The sequence below is a fragment of the Parasteatoda tepidariorum genome, chromosome 1 (assembly GCF_982258835.1).
Source record: "Parasteatoda tepidariorum strain Cologne lab strain chromosome 1, Ptep-v5.0, whole genome shotgun sequence".
Classification (NCBI taxonomy): Eukaryota; Metazoa; Arthropoda; class Arachnida; order Araneae; family Theridiidae; genus Parasteatoda; species Parasteatoda tepidariorum.
In genome coordinates, this window is record NC_141755.1 from 124509174 (window position 1) to 124524023 (window position 14850).

Below are 14850 nucleotides of genomic sequence, written 5' to 3' on the forward strand. Positions count from 1 at the left end.
TGATTTTGGACAGTAAATGTAGGGTATCTTATAAATTTTGGGATAAAGAGGTTCGAGTTAAACAAGTTCAACTGCATTTACATACTCTTAAATGGGAGAAGTTGTTTTTATGTCGTATTAAAAAATGCAATTATTATTGTTAACTAAGGTAACATGATAAAATTCTGTTTGTTAAAATTCGTGTAATGGGTCTTGACAGGATTCATGTGTATTACCCTAATTTAAGTTATAAATAGAACTGAGAAACGCAAACACTTTTTATTTATTGCAATATAGCAAATGTGGCTGGAAACTTTTAATATTATTTATCCTCTTATAGTTGTTTTTTTAAAAGTAATTCTAAAATTGCAAGTAACAAAGAAATTTCGCTTATAGATTGATCATAAAGGCAGCGAACAGAAACTTGAGAATGCTTTAGCTGATATCATCCAGTCTAGTGGAAATTCTAATATTAAGTATGTCTTTTTATGCTTTGAAATATAAAAATTTGTTCAAATTAAATTTTGAATTGTTTTCCATCTTAAAATTGTAAGTAATTGTTTTAAACTGACATTATATCAGTACTATAAACGTATTCATGCCTGTTTGGTTTTTTAATGGGTCCATTCTGTAAAAAATTGACAAAGATTGAGAGCATCGTAACTTCTCAAAAGCAAGAACATTATAATTTGGCATAGCTTTTTTTTAGTCTTTAAAATTTTATTTGCTTTTTTTAATCTTAATTATAAAAAGAGTAACTCAGATTTCACGATTCTGAAAAGTCGAAATATGGATTTAACATAAAATCAGTTAAACAAAATGTTATTTCATGCGTAATTTATCATTTAATTTTATCCAATGGTTCTTGCAAAAAAAACACCAATGTTCAAATTATCATCATCAGATTATTAAAATTTTTCATTAGATCTATTTGAGGTTTGCAGCATGTGTTTTATTGCAGGGTTGCTACTTCACAGGGAAAACCTGGAAAATACAGGAAATTTAAAAATCAGCCGAAATAACGGAATTTTGTTTCGTATTTTTGTCTTTTTAAAAATGTGAACCTCTCAAAGTCTAGTCTATGAGATATTTAAAGATGATAGTTGAGCTATATTAAATTATTTCATTTACAATAGCATTATTTGTTTTATGTTTCTCATTTCTCTAAGATTTTCCAGCAACTAAAACCCCTAATATAGTTCACAAGAGTGCAGTGAATACGTGTTTCCTCTTAATATATTGGGTATAATACGTGCGATCAGTAACAACCCCATATTGTGCAGTTGAAACTGATACTGTTGTCTCTGTGTCGGGAAGGTCTGATATTAATTCTTAAGAGTGAAATATCTCTTCAGTGACTTACCCAACGAAAGTACTGTTGCAAGCGATCGGTTCAACTACTAAACAATTTGAACCATGTCTATGAATTCCATATTTCATTCGGTTCAGTACATTATGTAGGGTTTGTCGGCACCTCAAATATAAAACTGTGAATTGTTAGGGAAAATGAAATTTGAAAAAAAGAAAATCGGGAAAAAGCATAGTTATATCTCGAAACCGGGAATCGTCAGGAAATAAGACACCTGTCAAATTATGGGTTTTCAGTCTTCCATTTTGAACCCTAATTTGCATGATGGAGGATTAAAGAAAAATAATCAGAATTTTTTTCTGGACTGACCATTGTTCTGTGTATTTTCAAGATTCTATTATCAAGCGTTTCTGGAATGTTTTCGATCGGATATCCTTGGGGGCAGACCCACATAATATGCGCAAAAGCCATTCTCAGAAAATTTTTACTGTTACTAAAAAAATCATAATAATGCACGGTTTCTACAGTCCTTGAAAGCTGCTTAATTTTTCAGTTTTTCACTATAGTTGATAGGAACAATTTTTCAGTCTTACAAAAATATTTCAAACAAAAAGTCGTTCTTTTATCACCTAGAATGTCATTAATATATTCTTCCTTTTGCCTAGAATGATACTCTATGAGGAGAGTGAAATATTGTAAAAGAATGGAGAAGGGGGGGGGTAGAGACCTAAGTAGAAGACCCACATTTACCTTCAAGAAATTCAATTTTATTGAAACTTATAGGAACCCCTAAGTATCAGAAAAATATGTTTAAACTAGAATCAGTAATTAGAACTAAGCAGATTGTAACATGAAAATTTAAATCTACTCAATTAAAATAATCCAAAACTTTTTGTTATCAATGTCTATTAGAATAAAATTCAAACTTAGATTTCAATAATCATTTTGCTCAATTAACATTGCAACTTAATATACTGTTTTTTAAAAATTTTATTCAATTTTTGTTTGCTTTAAAATTACTTCATGTTTCTCGCTAGATTGTTAAGTAATATTAGTTAAGTAAAGATAGTTCTTAATAACAGTTTTGGCTGGAAATAATTTTATGTAAAACTCATTATAAAAGTAAATATAAAATATTTGCTGTTTAGTAATAATTCTGAAATGGTTAAGTTACATATTGTTTTCAACATGTTTTTCAAAAACTTTTTCAATATTTTTTTTTTTACAAACATCACCTGATAAGGTGATATTACCGGATTACTTTATAGTAAAAGAATATCACTTTCAGTTTTAAACTGTTAATTTGGGATAAAAAGAAAATATTAAATCATGGTAATTGTTGAGAATAATATTAAGAATAATAAAGAAATATTACAAGTAAATATCTACAAATGAGGAAAAAATAAATAATTTATCAGTATTTGTTAATTAAGAAACATTACCAATTTTCTGGCCATAGCAATGTCTTGATAACTTTGAAAAATCATTTTCGACCCTTTTATTTATATATTCCACGGAGAACTAATAAAAGAAACATATTGATTTAAAAATTATAAATGTTCACGAACATAAATGTATTTTTATTCTAAAAACTTTCAAAAAAATATTTATTACAATGTATTTTAAAAAAAATTAAATTAAGCCTAAAGGAAAAAAAGATTTAAGACGATAAAGATTTTTTTAAAGGAAATGATTTAAGATGCTTAGATATTAGTAACACCTCTATTTATTTGAAATAGGAGTTCTTTTTACATGACATAGTTAAGAAAACTACTTCATGCCTAACTCTAATTAAACTTTTTAGTATTAAATCTTCTAATATTGTGGGAAGTGTTGTTATAGACAATGTCAACCTTCATCTATGAAAAGGTACCCCACCGGAGAATCGAGTTAACGTGTCTTGTATGCAAGGGAATTGGAATTGTATTTTTGTAGTGGTAGATACACTACAATATGTAACCTTATAAATGTAACATTCTATTAATAGAAAAGAAATATTGGTGTATCTGAGTATTTAGCAAGATTGTCCGCAACTGTGATGCTGTGAAATATTAAAACTTGTTCTAATAATTTTCCCAAATTTCTTTATTTACTCTTTTTTTTTAATCTTCGAATTTTTGTGTCTGTGACCACCCTTGTCAATGATCATAAATAAACCCTTTAAATGGCAACAACACATGTTTGTCCATATTATTGATGCCGAGGGTTGTGGTTCAAGTCTAATAATTTAATGTGAATTGACTTAGAACTTAAACAATACTTGAAGTGTTAAAAAAAAGGGATCAATTCCATAAATAACAACCCAAAAATCTTTTTTAAGGTATGAATCGTTTGATTTCCACCATGAGTGTCGTAAGATGAGATGGGACAGATTGTCAATCTTGATGGATCGAGTCAGGCAGGACCTCGTTGATCAAGGGTAAATGAAATTTTTCCTTTCTTATTTTTAGAGGACTGACATTTTTTAACACTAAACATACCATAATCGGTCAAATGACCGTTTAAGAACTTTTACATCAAAAATGCGCTTATCGTTTTTGCACATTTGACTTCATGACTTTTTCTAACAATTATATACAGTTTATATTCTATTATTATTATTTTATTTTTTTTGCATTTTGTTTGTTTTGAATAATACATGTTGTATACCTACTTCTACCACAACCGATCATTTGACCCGGAGAACAATTTATTGCTTTATAAAGTTATCGGATCAGAAATTACAATGTAACGTGAGTTCAATCAGAATAACTGTAAACTCAAATTTCAGGAAAGTTACTGAAATTTTAGATTGGCATTTTTGTTTAAGAGAAAGTGACAAAAACTAAATGTTTTGGTAAGTGTCTTGTATTTTATTTTGATAGCTTTACTTCAGTTCTATCTAACTGTTAGTTTTTACCCAGAAAAATGTCAAAACAATCAAGAACAGAACAAGTTCTTAGAAGAAATAATATTAATTATTAGAATAATTATAAGAATTATAATTCTTATATATTTTTATAAGAATTATAGAAATAATAATAATTAGAAGAAATATGTTTGCGGATAATGTACAAAGGAAACATCCTGTGTATGTAAAAAAATGTGTTAAAAATTCTTATTCTTTGTGTTTGCTATGCATAAAAATTTGCAATATGCAATTTTGTTTAATTATTATAACGTTTTTTTTTTTAGTTTATTTCCTGCCGAACATCGATATTTCATGCATTTAATCAAGAAACATTAAGTCCGGTCATTTGACCGGCTATGGTAGAAATAGGTATATTTAGTGTTATGTTTAGTGTTAAAAAAAGTAATTTAGTCATTGGAATCTCAGTAGCTTAATTATTGCTTTGTATAGCCTAGGTCATTGTCTTTATTGTATATAATACTTCTTAATCATACTAGGGTTTTAATATTGGAAAAATATATATATATATATTTTTTTTTTTTACTCTTTATTGTAACTACCAATATCTTTAATTTTTATTAAATAAATTTAAATTCTTGAAATAAATTTTAAACATGTTTTGGTTGAAGAAAAAAAAAAGTTTTTGTATTTGTAAAAATTTGGAATGTAGAAAGTTTACTGAAAATAATTTAAAAAACAATCATAATTTTTTTTTAAAAAATTTGAATGAGGAAATTATTCTCCAGATTATTTTTTGACAAAAAGATGAAATCTGCCCATTGACCATTAGAAGGTTGTGGGTTGCATGCCCCCTACATACTTTAATATAGTTTATAGAGTTTTGATTATAATGATTCTTCACAACTCAAATAATGTAAAACTGAATATTGCACAACTTCAGTTAATTGAATCCCAGTTATCAGAATTACTTTGTTAAGGTTAAAAAAAATTATTAGATTGTTCTAGATTGCAAGACGGAGAACGAATCAGTTTTAATTAATCAGGTCTTCTTATAACTGTAAACGAAACTGATAGAAATTAATTTGTGCTTTTAAAATATCGAGACCCCCGTGGCAGAATTGAGGCAACATTGTGGCAGAATGTTAGAGTTTTTGCAGAAAGATTTTTTAATTGGCAACGTAAAAATTTTGGTTTTCCTTGTTGCATAATTTTTCGAAAAATGTTTGATTTTCTTTTTCTGCAAAATTTTTTTTAAAGATTCATTTCTTGGGCATCAAAAAAAGAGGAAAGAAATAATCGTGGCTTTTCTATTCTCATTTTGGATTGGAAAAAAAATTTCATAATGGCTGGCTTCAGTTAGAATTTCAAATGAATAATATACAATAAAAAATTCAGAAGTTGCAAAAGTTGAAACGATAGTTCGCTCTAGAAATTATGTTCTTTCTTTCATTTTTTTCTTTAAAGAGTTCTCTTTAATTTTTATTTTTATTTGCATTCCTCTTTTTTGAAGAGTCTTATTCGTGTGATTTTGTTGTCGATCTTTATTTTGAAGTTACTGCACGGTTTTTACGATTTTTGTAAGAAAGTACGAGTTCTTGCACTGATGTACAAATATTAATTTTTGTAATGATTTACAAAATTTGAAAGAGGAAATAATTAATTCATTTTTCGAATACAAAATGCGAGAAAGCACATTCTTATATTAGACTTAGAGGTTGGGCAGCTCTGACGAGCAGGGCACATCAACTAGAAATCTATTGTACCCAAACCCTAAATCGTGATTAGCAAGAAAGACCTATAGCTGAAATTAAGTTCATCAAGTACCTTACAGGAACGTCTTGCAGTTCCCAGGTATTGACGCAATTCTGTCCTAAATGCTCAAATCTTTGAGCAGAATAGACATCGGGGTATGTGTTGTGATGTCTCATCTTCGGGATGACAACCCCGACAAAGAGAATTGGATTCTATTCCCATTATGTGTAGGTGTCTCCTGAGGATGCAGTGACCAGTAAGAAGACCTATGATCTTCTTTAAACTGTTTCTATTAAGCTTTAAGAGCTCCTTTTGACGTACACTAGGATAGTCGCAATTCAGCTCCTTAGCTTGTCTCTGACCGTCAGCAGCGCGCCATTGCTCATGGGCAATCGTGTCGTAGAGCTTAAAAATGGATGCCCTAAATGAGGTGGGAGAAATTCCCAGCACAGGTTCAGGGCCCCAGGAAATTGCATTAAAGCCTGGGTTGCTTGTTCAGCTAGCTCATTTCCACCAATACCCATATGTCCAGGTACCCAATGCAGGGATACCTTGTTATGAGCGGACAGGTCGCAGAGGACCAAGAAGCATTCCCACACTAACAAAGAGGTGAATTTACACCTTGACAGTGATAGGAGAGCAGCCTGACTGTCAGAACAGATGTGGATAGTCGTATTTTAAAATCCCTTGTCTAATCATATCTTGCAGCACAAGATAATGGCATAGACCTCAGCCTGAAAAACCATGGCATAGTTTCCCAGGGGGAAGTGAAGTTTGGTACCGTCATTGGAGCAATAAATTCCTGCTCCTGATTTGGCACCAATTTTTGAACCATCAGTGTACCATGTTAGGCATTTGCCTTTAAGCCACCGAGGAGAATTAAACCATTCATCTCTAGTTGGAAAATGGATCTTGAGAGGCTTGTGAAAAACCAGACGATTGCACCATAAGTGATGATAGGGCTAATAATCATTGAGTATATCCAGTAAACTATTTTGAGGGATAATCCCCTGGTTCTACCAATAGCATTTCTGCAAGACCAGAAAATCTTTCTGGCCCTGTTGGTACTGTATTCAAGATGATGACCCCAATTTAGTTTGGAGTCAGAATAAACCCCGAGAAACTTGACTTTCTCCGTGAGTTCCAATTTATGGTCCAGGTAGTATACATTATCTAGATCAAGATGACTTTTTCGTGGGGAGGCTACATAGCTTATCTTGGATGGATTGACAGATAAGCCTGATTCAGAGCAACTTCTAGAAGTGCATTATTCATGATATCAGAGACTGTTTTTTCATGTTTGCCTCTGACAATAATAACACCATCATCAGCGTACCCGATACAGGGAATGCCAAGATCAGTTAACCGAACTAACAAGGAGTCCATTACCATACACCATAGGATAGGGACAAAACCCCTCTCTGGGGGCATCCCGCGGTTGCATGCACTTTCATGCTTGCACCCAATAGAGAGGAACAAACATACCTAGAGGATAGATTATTCGCTATCCACTTGGTAATTATTGAGTTTATGCCTCTGTTCCTAAGTGCATTGATAATAGTCTCAAGCGGAACTTTATCAAACGTGTGATAGATTTCTCTTATCTGTGATAGATTTCTCAAGCAGGTAGGAGAGCTCGTAAAGAGCGGTGTCTGTAGACTTGCCTGGTTGATAGGCATGCTGTGTGGAGGACAGTGGCCTTCTATGAGCACAGTGTCTCTGAAGTATCTGTCAATTAGCTTTTCGATCGCTTTCAACAGACAGGAAGTGAGGCTAATTGGTCTGAATGATTAAGCCTCAAAGTAATTTTCCTTACCTGGTTTTGGTATGAAAATCACCCTGGTATTCCTCCTAGAGTGAGGTATATACCCAAATGCTATACAGAATCAAAAAAATCCTACATGGAATAGGGGCCAATATATTCACCCCCTGAATAAGCATCATTGGTATGATGTCATCCATGCCTGGTGACTTATAGGACTTAAACGACTTTATGGCCCATACAACCTTCTCATAGGAGACCACTATCTTGGCAGCCTCCCAGTCATTCTTACTACAAGTAGTTGTGGTAATAATGTGTAGATGTTCATTTTCCACGGGATGAGATCCAGGGAAGTGTGCTTCAAGTAGTTCTCCAAGAGCCTCTTCCCCTGATTCACTGTGTCCTCCGTTTGTAAGACGGATGGCAATTAAACTGCAATTAAAGTCTTCAGTAAGAATTTTTGCAATCTTTGCGGTGGCAGAAGTAGTGTTAATACCATCGCAGAAAGTCTGCTATGAGCGACGTTTAGATGCTCTGATAGCCTTGTTATAGGCAGTTAGAGCGTTTATGTAGGACTGCCATTCTTCAGATTTCTTTGCTCTGTTAAATAACTTCCTACATTTCTTACGTAATTTACTTAGCTCAGAAGACCACCAAGAAACACACGTTGGGGAGCTAGTAGACGTAATATGAAATGAAATATGATACGAATCAAGTATGATCTGTTGCACTAGGGCAACAGTCCACTCCACATCATTAACATTATTGTACTTACCAGAGAAGCTCCCAATCTTCCTCTCCAGAGCTGCTCTAAAGGAATTGGATTGCCTATTTCCTTTATTAAGGACATACAAATTAAAATATAAGATATGTTCCATAAGTACACCCCCCCCCTGGTTACAATTACTGCTACCCCACACTGTGTGGTGAGCATTTGCATCACAACCGAAGATGAATCTACAGCTTGAACTACAGTGGCCAATTAAAGCCCTAGTAATATCAGCTAATGGGGTCCTTCTCCTCATACGGGAGATAGGCTGAAACTATGATAAAGTCAGAGATAGTCTCAATGTCATAGAATTTTAGCTTTACAGCAACTAAATCCGTGTTAAGAAAGTTAACAAGATTAAGGGCATTTAGATTTGACCTAGCCACTATGCAGGTCCTGGGAAGGTCACAACGGGTATCATAAAAGATATTAAAACCTTTAACATTGAGACCCATTATTCTACCTTTTCGGTTCCAAGGCTCTTGTATAAGAGCAATATCTAGTTCTCCATCATTTAACCTTTTAGCCATAAGACTAGAGGCAGCAATGCTATGATGGAGATTAATTTGACCAACCTTAATTGTATCCACAATTGGTTAGTAGTATGAGTAAAACCAGAATGGCACCTACCTAATCTGGTTATTATTAGAAGACATATTCTTTTAACAGCTCTAATGCTTCGTCAACACCAAGCATAGAAGCTGGTGAGTCAGGTCGCAAGGTTACGTCTGACTCGAAGTCCAACCCTAGCTTTGCAAAATCAAGAGTCCCGATTGAACTTACCTTGGAGTCAGGGGAGTTAGCGTTCCAAGGTTCATCCTCCTGGTCATCAGGTTCAACAGAGAGGACATTCAATGTTGTTGAAGCCTCAACTGCTTTTTTCCTGTTAGGATCGTGGATAATCTTGAAGACACCACGATCCACTCCAGTGAGTGCACAAAAATTTGCTCTCACAATAGCTTCCGCATCTTCGGGCTCCACCTCAAAGATCCATCTAGAGGTGCCCGGTCCCGCAGCACTTTGCAGAACCCTCCACCCCATAGACTTCAACCCTGGGTTTAGTCTCTGAAGACGTCACAAAAAGGTGCCCTGATCAGAGAATCGCTCTCTGGTCTTAAAAGCTACCTTAACAGGCCTTGGTAGCTCGTCAGCACTTATGACTTTGAGCATGAGGTTGCCCAAGGCTTTGCCGTGAAAGTGGCATTTGATCCACCTTACAGTGAACTCGTTGCACTGTAATACCAATACTCCTCTTTGGAGGTGGTTACTATAGATCTCAGGCAGTCTTTCGCCACAAGGAATGGCGTCAGTCTGCACTAAGATCTCCTTAAAGATGTTATTGGAGTCTTCCAAAGATAGCTTGTCCGGAGGAAAGTCCTCCAGGACTATAGCAATCTTGGTCGACTTGGTGGCACACGCAAAAGAGACACACGATTGGACGCCCCCAGTTGGATCCCCCTCTCCAGCTCAGCTATCCCCACTAGGGAGAACCACTCCGCTGGATTGGACTATCCTCCCAGGAACAACATCCTCCCTGGGCTTCTTTTCTTTTTAGCTTGGCACATTGGGAGAGGGTGTTGCTTCAGAAGATCTAGGTCTCTTAGCTCCGCCACTCGCCGCCATGGCCCTCATTTTCCTTAACTTCTTTCTCCGGCTCTTGGACAATCCAGTGGCACCAGACACACTGTCCCCCGAGTGCCTCTAGGGTACAGAGATTCCTACAGAGGAAGGGCCTGCGCCTTTGGATGCCTCACCAGCTTTTGAAGTAGACAGCAAAGCAGCACTAGGCTTACCCGAGGGCTGACCACGTGCTACTGGAAACTGTAAAGAATTTTTCGAACATGAACCTCTGCCTAATTCCTGAACTCATCCCTTGTTACCTGGCGCGACGGATGATGCCGTAACCAAAGCTTTTCTTTTGCTCGTCATGTTGGTTGCCTGCCATTTAGTTACCCAGTGAGGGGTATCCAGGGGGCGCCACGTGGAGGCGCCAGGCATTACCCCCCTATATTAGAATAGCGATAATATTAGAATTTAAATAATATTACTTGTAAAATTAAATTTTTTTATTTGTTTTGTTCTATACTTTCTTCTGTGAACACAACATTACTTCAAATTTGTAATTGTTATAATTAAAAGTATCTTTAAAAAATATGAATGCCGGGGAAGTTTGTCGCAGAAAGCCCGAAAAAATTCTGCCACAGGGATCGAGACATTATCAATACAAGACTGAAACTGCCAATTATTAAAAGTTTTATGTATTTAGTCAAATTTCTAATTTTATGTCTTACTTTCATTTTCAAGCTAAAATCTATGTTTTGTTGTAATTGGGTATTTTATTTCATATTAAAAAAAAATAAAAAACTAATAATTAAGTAGACTACTTATTATAAAACTAATAATAAGTAGATAATAAGATAAACATTAAGACAATAATAAGATAAGCATTGTTTTTTTTCAATTATATTTAGAAATGACAATTCATAATCAAATTGATGTACAAATTTTAAAACTCCCACTTATTTATCATACGAGGAATTTATTCTATATAATAAAAAAAAAATAGTTACTCGAGACAATTAGTTTTCTATAATACTAATTGTTATCTTCTGTTAAAAATGTGTTATTGCTAAGAATGAAAAAGATTTGCAATAAATAAAAAGTTATAATTATATTCAAAATGTAGCGGAGGGTCACAGTTGCTTTATCTATAGTCTTCCTATTTTTTAAGAAACATTTATGTATTTAAAGAGAGAAAAAAAACTATTTTCCAATAATTGAATAATATTGTAGGTATTTCATGATGTTGCGTGATGGTTCTGTTCCTTGCCAACAAGACGGTGTCTTTAGGACCAATTGCGTTGACTGTTTGGACCGAACAAATGTTGTTCAGAGTCTGTTAGCTCGTGAATCACTTCAGTCACAACTTCAGGTATTGAATTCTTTACATTACAGGCTTCCCACGGTTCTTGAAAAACCTTGAATTTAGTTGGAAAAAAATCGGGGCCCTGGAAAGTCCTTGAATTCTTCCTTAGGGTACTTGAAAAGTTCTTGATTTTTTAGGATTTAAGATAGTACTAATCTTTATTACAAAAAAGCAGTATAAAAATAATAAGTAAATTCAAAGGAAGATTATATAAATTCTAATAGATGCTATTTTTAATGCTTGAAGTTTCTCTCCTCGATTTTTCACACCAGATTATTGTTCATCTCTCTGATGTTTTAAAAGCTGAAATTTCTAGTAAATTTTAGGTTTTGTAGTCATAGTTTTCAAATGATATATAGTGTTTTAACGATTTAAAAATATGTTCAGTGTGTTAACTTCATTATTACGACAGGTTAATATTGTTATCCTATTTGTTCTTTTAATTTACGTACGAAAGATAATTAATTTTTTATCATTTATAATCACATTTTTATATTTAGTTTTTACTGCTAATAAATAAAATTTAGTTCTACAGGTTTCAGTGATTATGAATAAACATTGTGATTCACAATAAGCTGATTCTTGATTTTTGGATTGGAATTCATATAAAATGTTCTACGAATTGCAATTTAAATGAAAGTGATTTACAAATTACTCATCAGGATTTGTATTAAGGTATTTTATGAATCACACATTGTGATTCACATAAAAGTGATTTATCAATCACACATGATTACAATTCATATAACGTGACTCATATAACGTGATACGTATTTAAGTAATTTCAGAATCATGCCTAACAATTCTTATTCTAGTAGTTTACAAATCACGCATTGGAATTCAGAAAAGAGAGATTCAAGAATTACCACTCTCGATTCTCATCAAAATGATTTCAGAATTACACATAGCTGTTCTATATTAAACACCTTTCGAATCACAAATTGCAATTTGCATCATAATAATCACCATTCACATTAAAAGTAATAACTAATCACACAACAGAATTCACATTAAAGTGATTTATGTATCACGGTGATTTACGTCTTCTAAGTTTGTGCTTTTTGTATAATTTGCTATTCATATTGTTCTGATTTAAGAAACATACAAAGCACACATCGTGATACGTAATATACTCAATCTTCGAGACTTACTTCACCTTTCTTATAATTTTGATTGACATATAGTATATATAGATTCATATAAATGCGATTTAAAAATTATACATATTCACGAAATATGACATATGAAATTCAAATAATCGCTTAAAATATATAATATATCGCATAATATCACATACTCACAAAATTTTTAAAATTATGCATATTATTTTATGAATATATTTTAAAGAAAATAAAGCTTGGTAAGTCTTAGTTAGTTAACTATAATAGTTTTATCATGTTCAAAACACATTTCTGATATTCTGAAGTAACAAAATAGATAATTTTTTATTAAAATTGGAACAGATATGTTAAATGGATATATTTGGATATTTTATCTAATTATATACATTTCCTGTAACCTAAAATTTGATTTAACATATTAAAAAAAAGTATTTATATTTTAGTAACCACACACTCACAAATTTTATCATTTATTTACTATGCTTGTTTAACGTAATATGCAATATTCGTTAATTTAGTTTCATTAATTCTAATTCACTTCATTAAATTTTTCATAAAGAGTTTCACTGATGCTAGTTTTTAAATGTTGGCTAGTATCGTTCATATGTCAATTAGATTTTTTCTTCTTTTTTTGTCAATTGAAATTTTTTATAAAGTGATTTGAAACAGCAATGCAACTATCAACGATTTGTATTTCTAGCTGATAAATTTAATTTAAAAAAAATTTGTTGTCAAATTAGCATTGTGCTTTAAAAATATACAATTTCTGCTTCTACATAATTGTAAAATTTAGTTGACATGTATTTTAGCATATAACTGTAATACCAAATAAGTCCTTGAAAATTTGATTTTAGGTCCTTGAAAGTCATTGAAAAGTCCTTGATTTTCTTTTTAAATATTGAGTGGGAACCCTGTTATGATGTGAACTATAAGAAAGAATTTAGTAAGTCAGAAATACAAACTAGATGTATTTCTGATGGCAGTATTTTTTTAGAATTTTTACCCATTGAATGTTTTTTGTTTTTTTCAAGATTTTCAAAAAGGGGTCAGCACTAGATTTATTTCTAAAGTTTTCTTAAGGATTTGACAATTTATATTTTATTTTGATTTGGTTATTTTAACTGTGACATGATCTTTATTTATTTTTCTTATATGTGGGCATATCATCATTAAGTCTTACTCTGTCTACTTTTAAATTGTGATTGTTCGTCATTAATTTTTTATTTCTTTTTCTTCGACTTCTATTTCTTTTTTTTCTTATTTGTTTTTCCATAATGGGGAATGAGTTTTTGGGGGGTTTCACCACTGACAACCGAAAGGCTTCCTGTGTGTTGGGAGGCAGTGTGTCTCCTGATGAAGTGCTGTCCTGCTAACACGCATATCTTAAATTTTTTTTTGTTTTATGCTATTGTATTTCTGATTTACTAAATTAAAACAAAACAAATTTGGTTTTAGCTGCTATAAGGGCTTTTCCATTTTGATTTATTGTTTTAATGTTACTTACTTTTTTTTGTCTTTCTCTGAATTTATAAATTAGTTTCATTCTTTGATTATAAGAAAAAAATGTCTGATGCTGAAAAGTGATAACTTGCATGATGGTGTGCATGGTTGCGACAGGTGACTGAAATGCAATGATAATGTTGAAAAAAAGAGTGGAAATTTGACTCATCCTTGAAGTTGAGTTGAAGATAATGTGGGGCGAGAGAGAATTTTCCTCCCCGTTTGTCCAGAGTATACTTCAATATTTCTTCCGTGACTTTGATCTTTAGATCCATAGGGGGGCAGGAAAGGGACAAATGTTTTATTTTCTCTCGTGTGTCTGAAGGAATAATTTTTTTTGATATGCTGCTCTCAATCAAACGTAAAAGATTTAGTTTTGATTTGCGGGGAGGTAATGCATTTCTTGCGCTTATCAGTGAACGGAATATGAAAAGGAAAAATATATCCCTATACTTAACTTAAAAAAAGTGAAGTGGAAATATGTAAACAATTAAAATATGGCTATTTTTTATTCTATAATAAAGTAGGAACATAGTTCAGCTGAATTTAATCATTTTTTCAGAATTGAGAATTAATTTGAGAATCAATTTAATCAGCTGAATTTAATCATTAAGTTTCATTTTTTGTGAGTAAAGTCCCCTGAGCTTTATTATTTGTTGTGATAAATTATATTGTGATTGTTTTCAAAAATTTGAATGCTTAGTAAAAATATTTTCGTAAATGTTTTTTCTCACAGAGACTGGGTGTTTTGAATAAAGATGAAAAGGTAGAAAACCAAGCACTATTTGAATACACTTATAAAAATGGTAATATCCCTTTTATTGATTTAGAAAATTATTTTGCCATTTAACATTTTAATATGTAATTATTTGATATTTTAT

General features: G+C 32.3%; 1 protein-coding gene across 1 annotated transcript in view; it reads left to right on the forward strand.

The window, feature by feature from the left end:
* Sac1 (phosphatidylinositol-3-phosphatase SAC1) overlaps nucleotides 1-14850 on the forward strand; it is a 61200-nt gene that overhangs the window by 24931 nt on the left and 21419 nt on the right. Inside the window, exons 11-14 of the mRNA XM_016053212.5 lie at nucleotides 376-455; nucleotides 3609-3707; nucleotides 11216-11354; nucleotides 14706-14775. Coding sequence (XP_015908698.3) covers nucleotides 376-455; nucleotides 3609-3707; nucleotides 11216-11354; nucleotides 14706-14775 — 388 coding nt within the window. The remainder of the gene's footprint in view (nucleotides 1-375; nucleotides 456-3608; nucleotides 3708-11215; nucleotides 11355-14705; nucleotides 14776-14850) is intronic.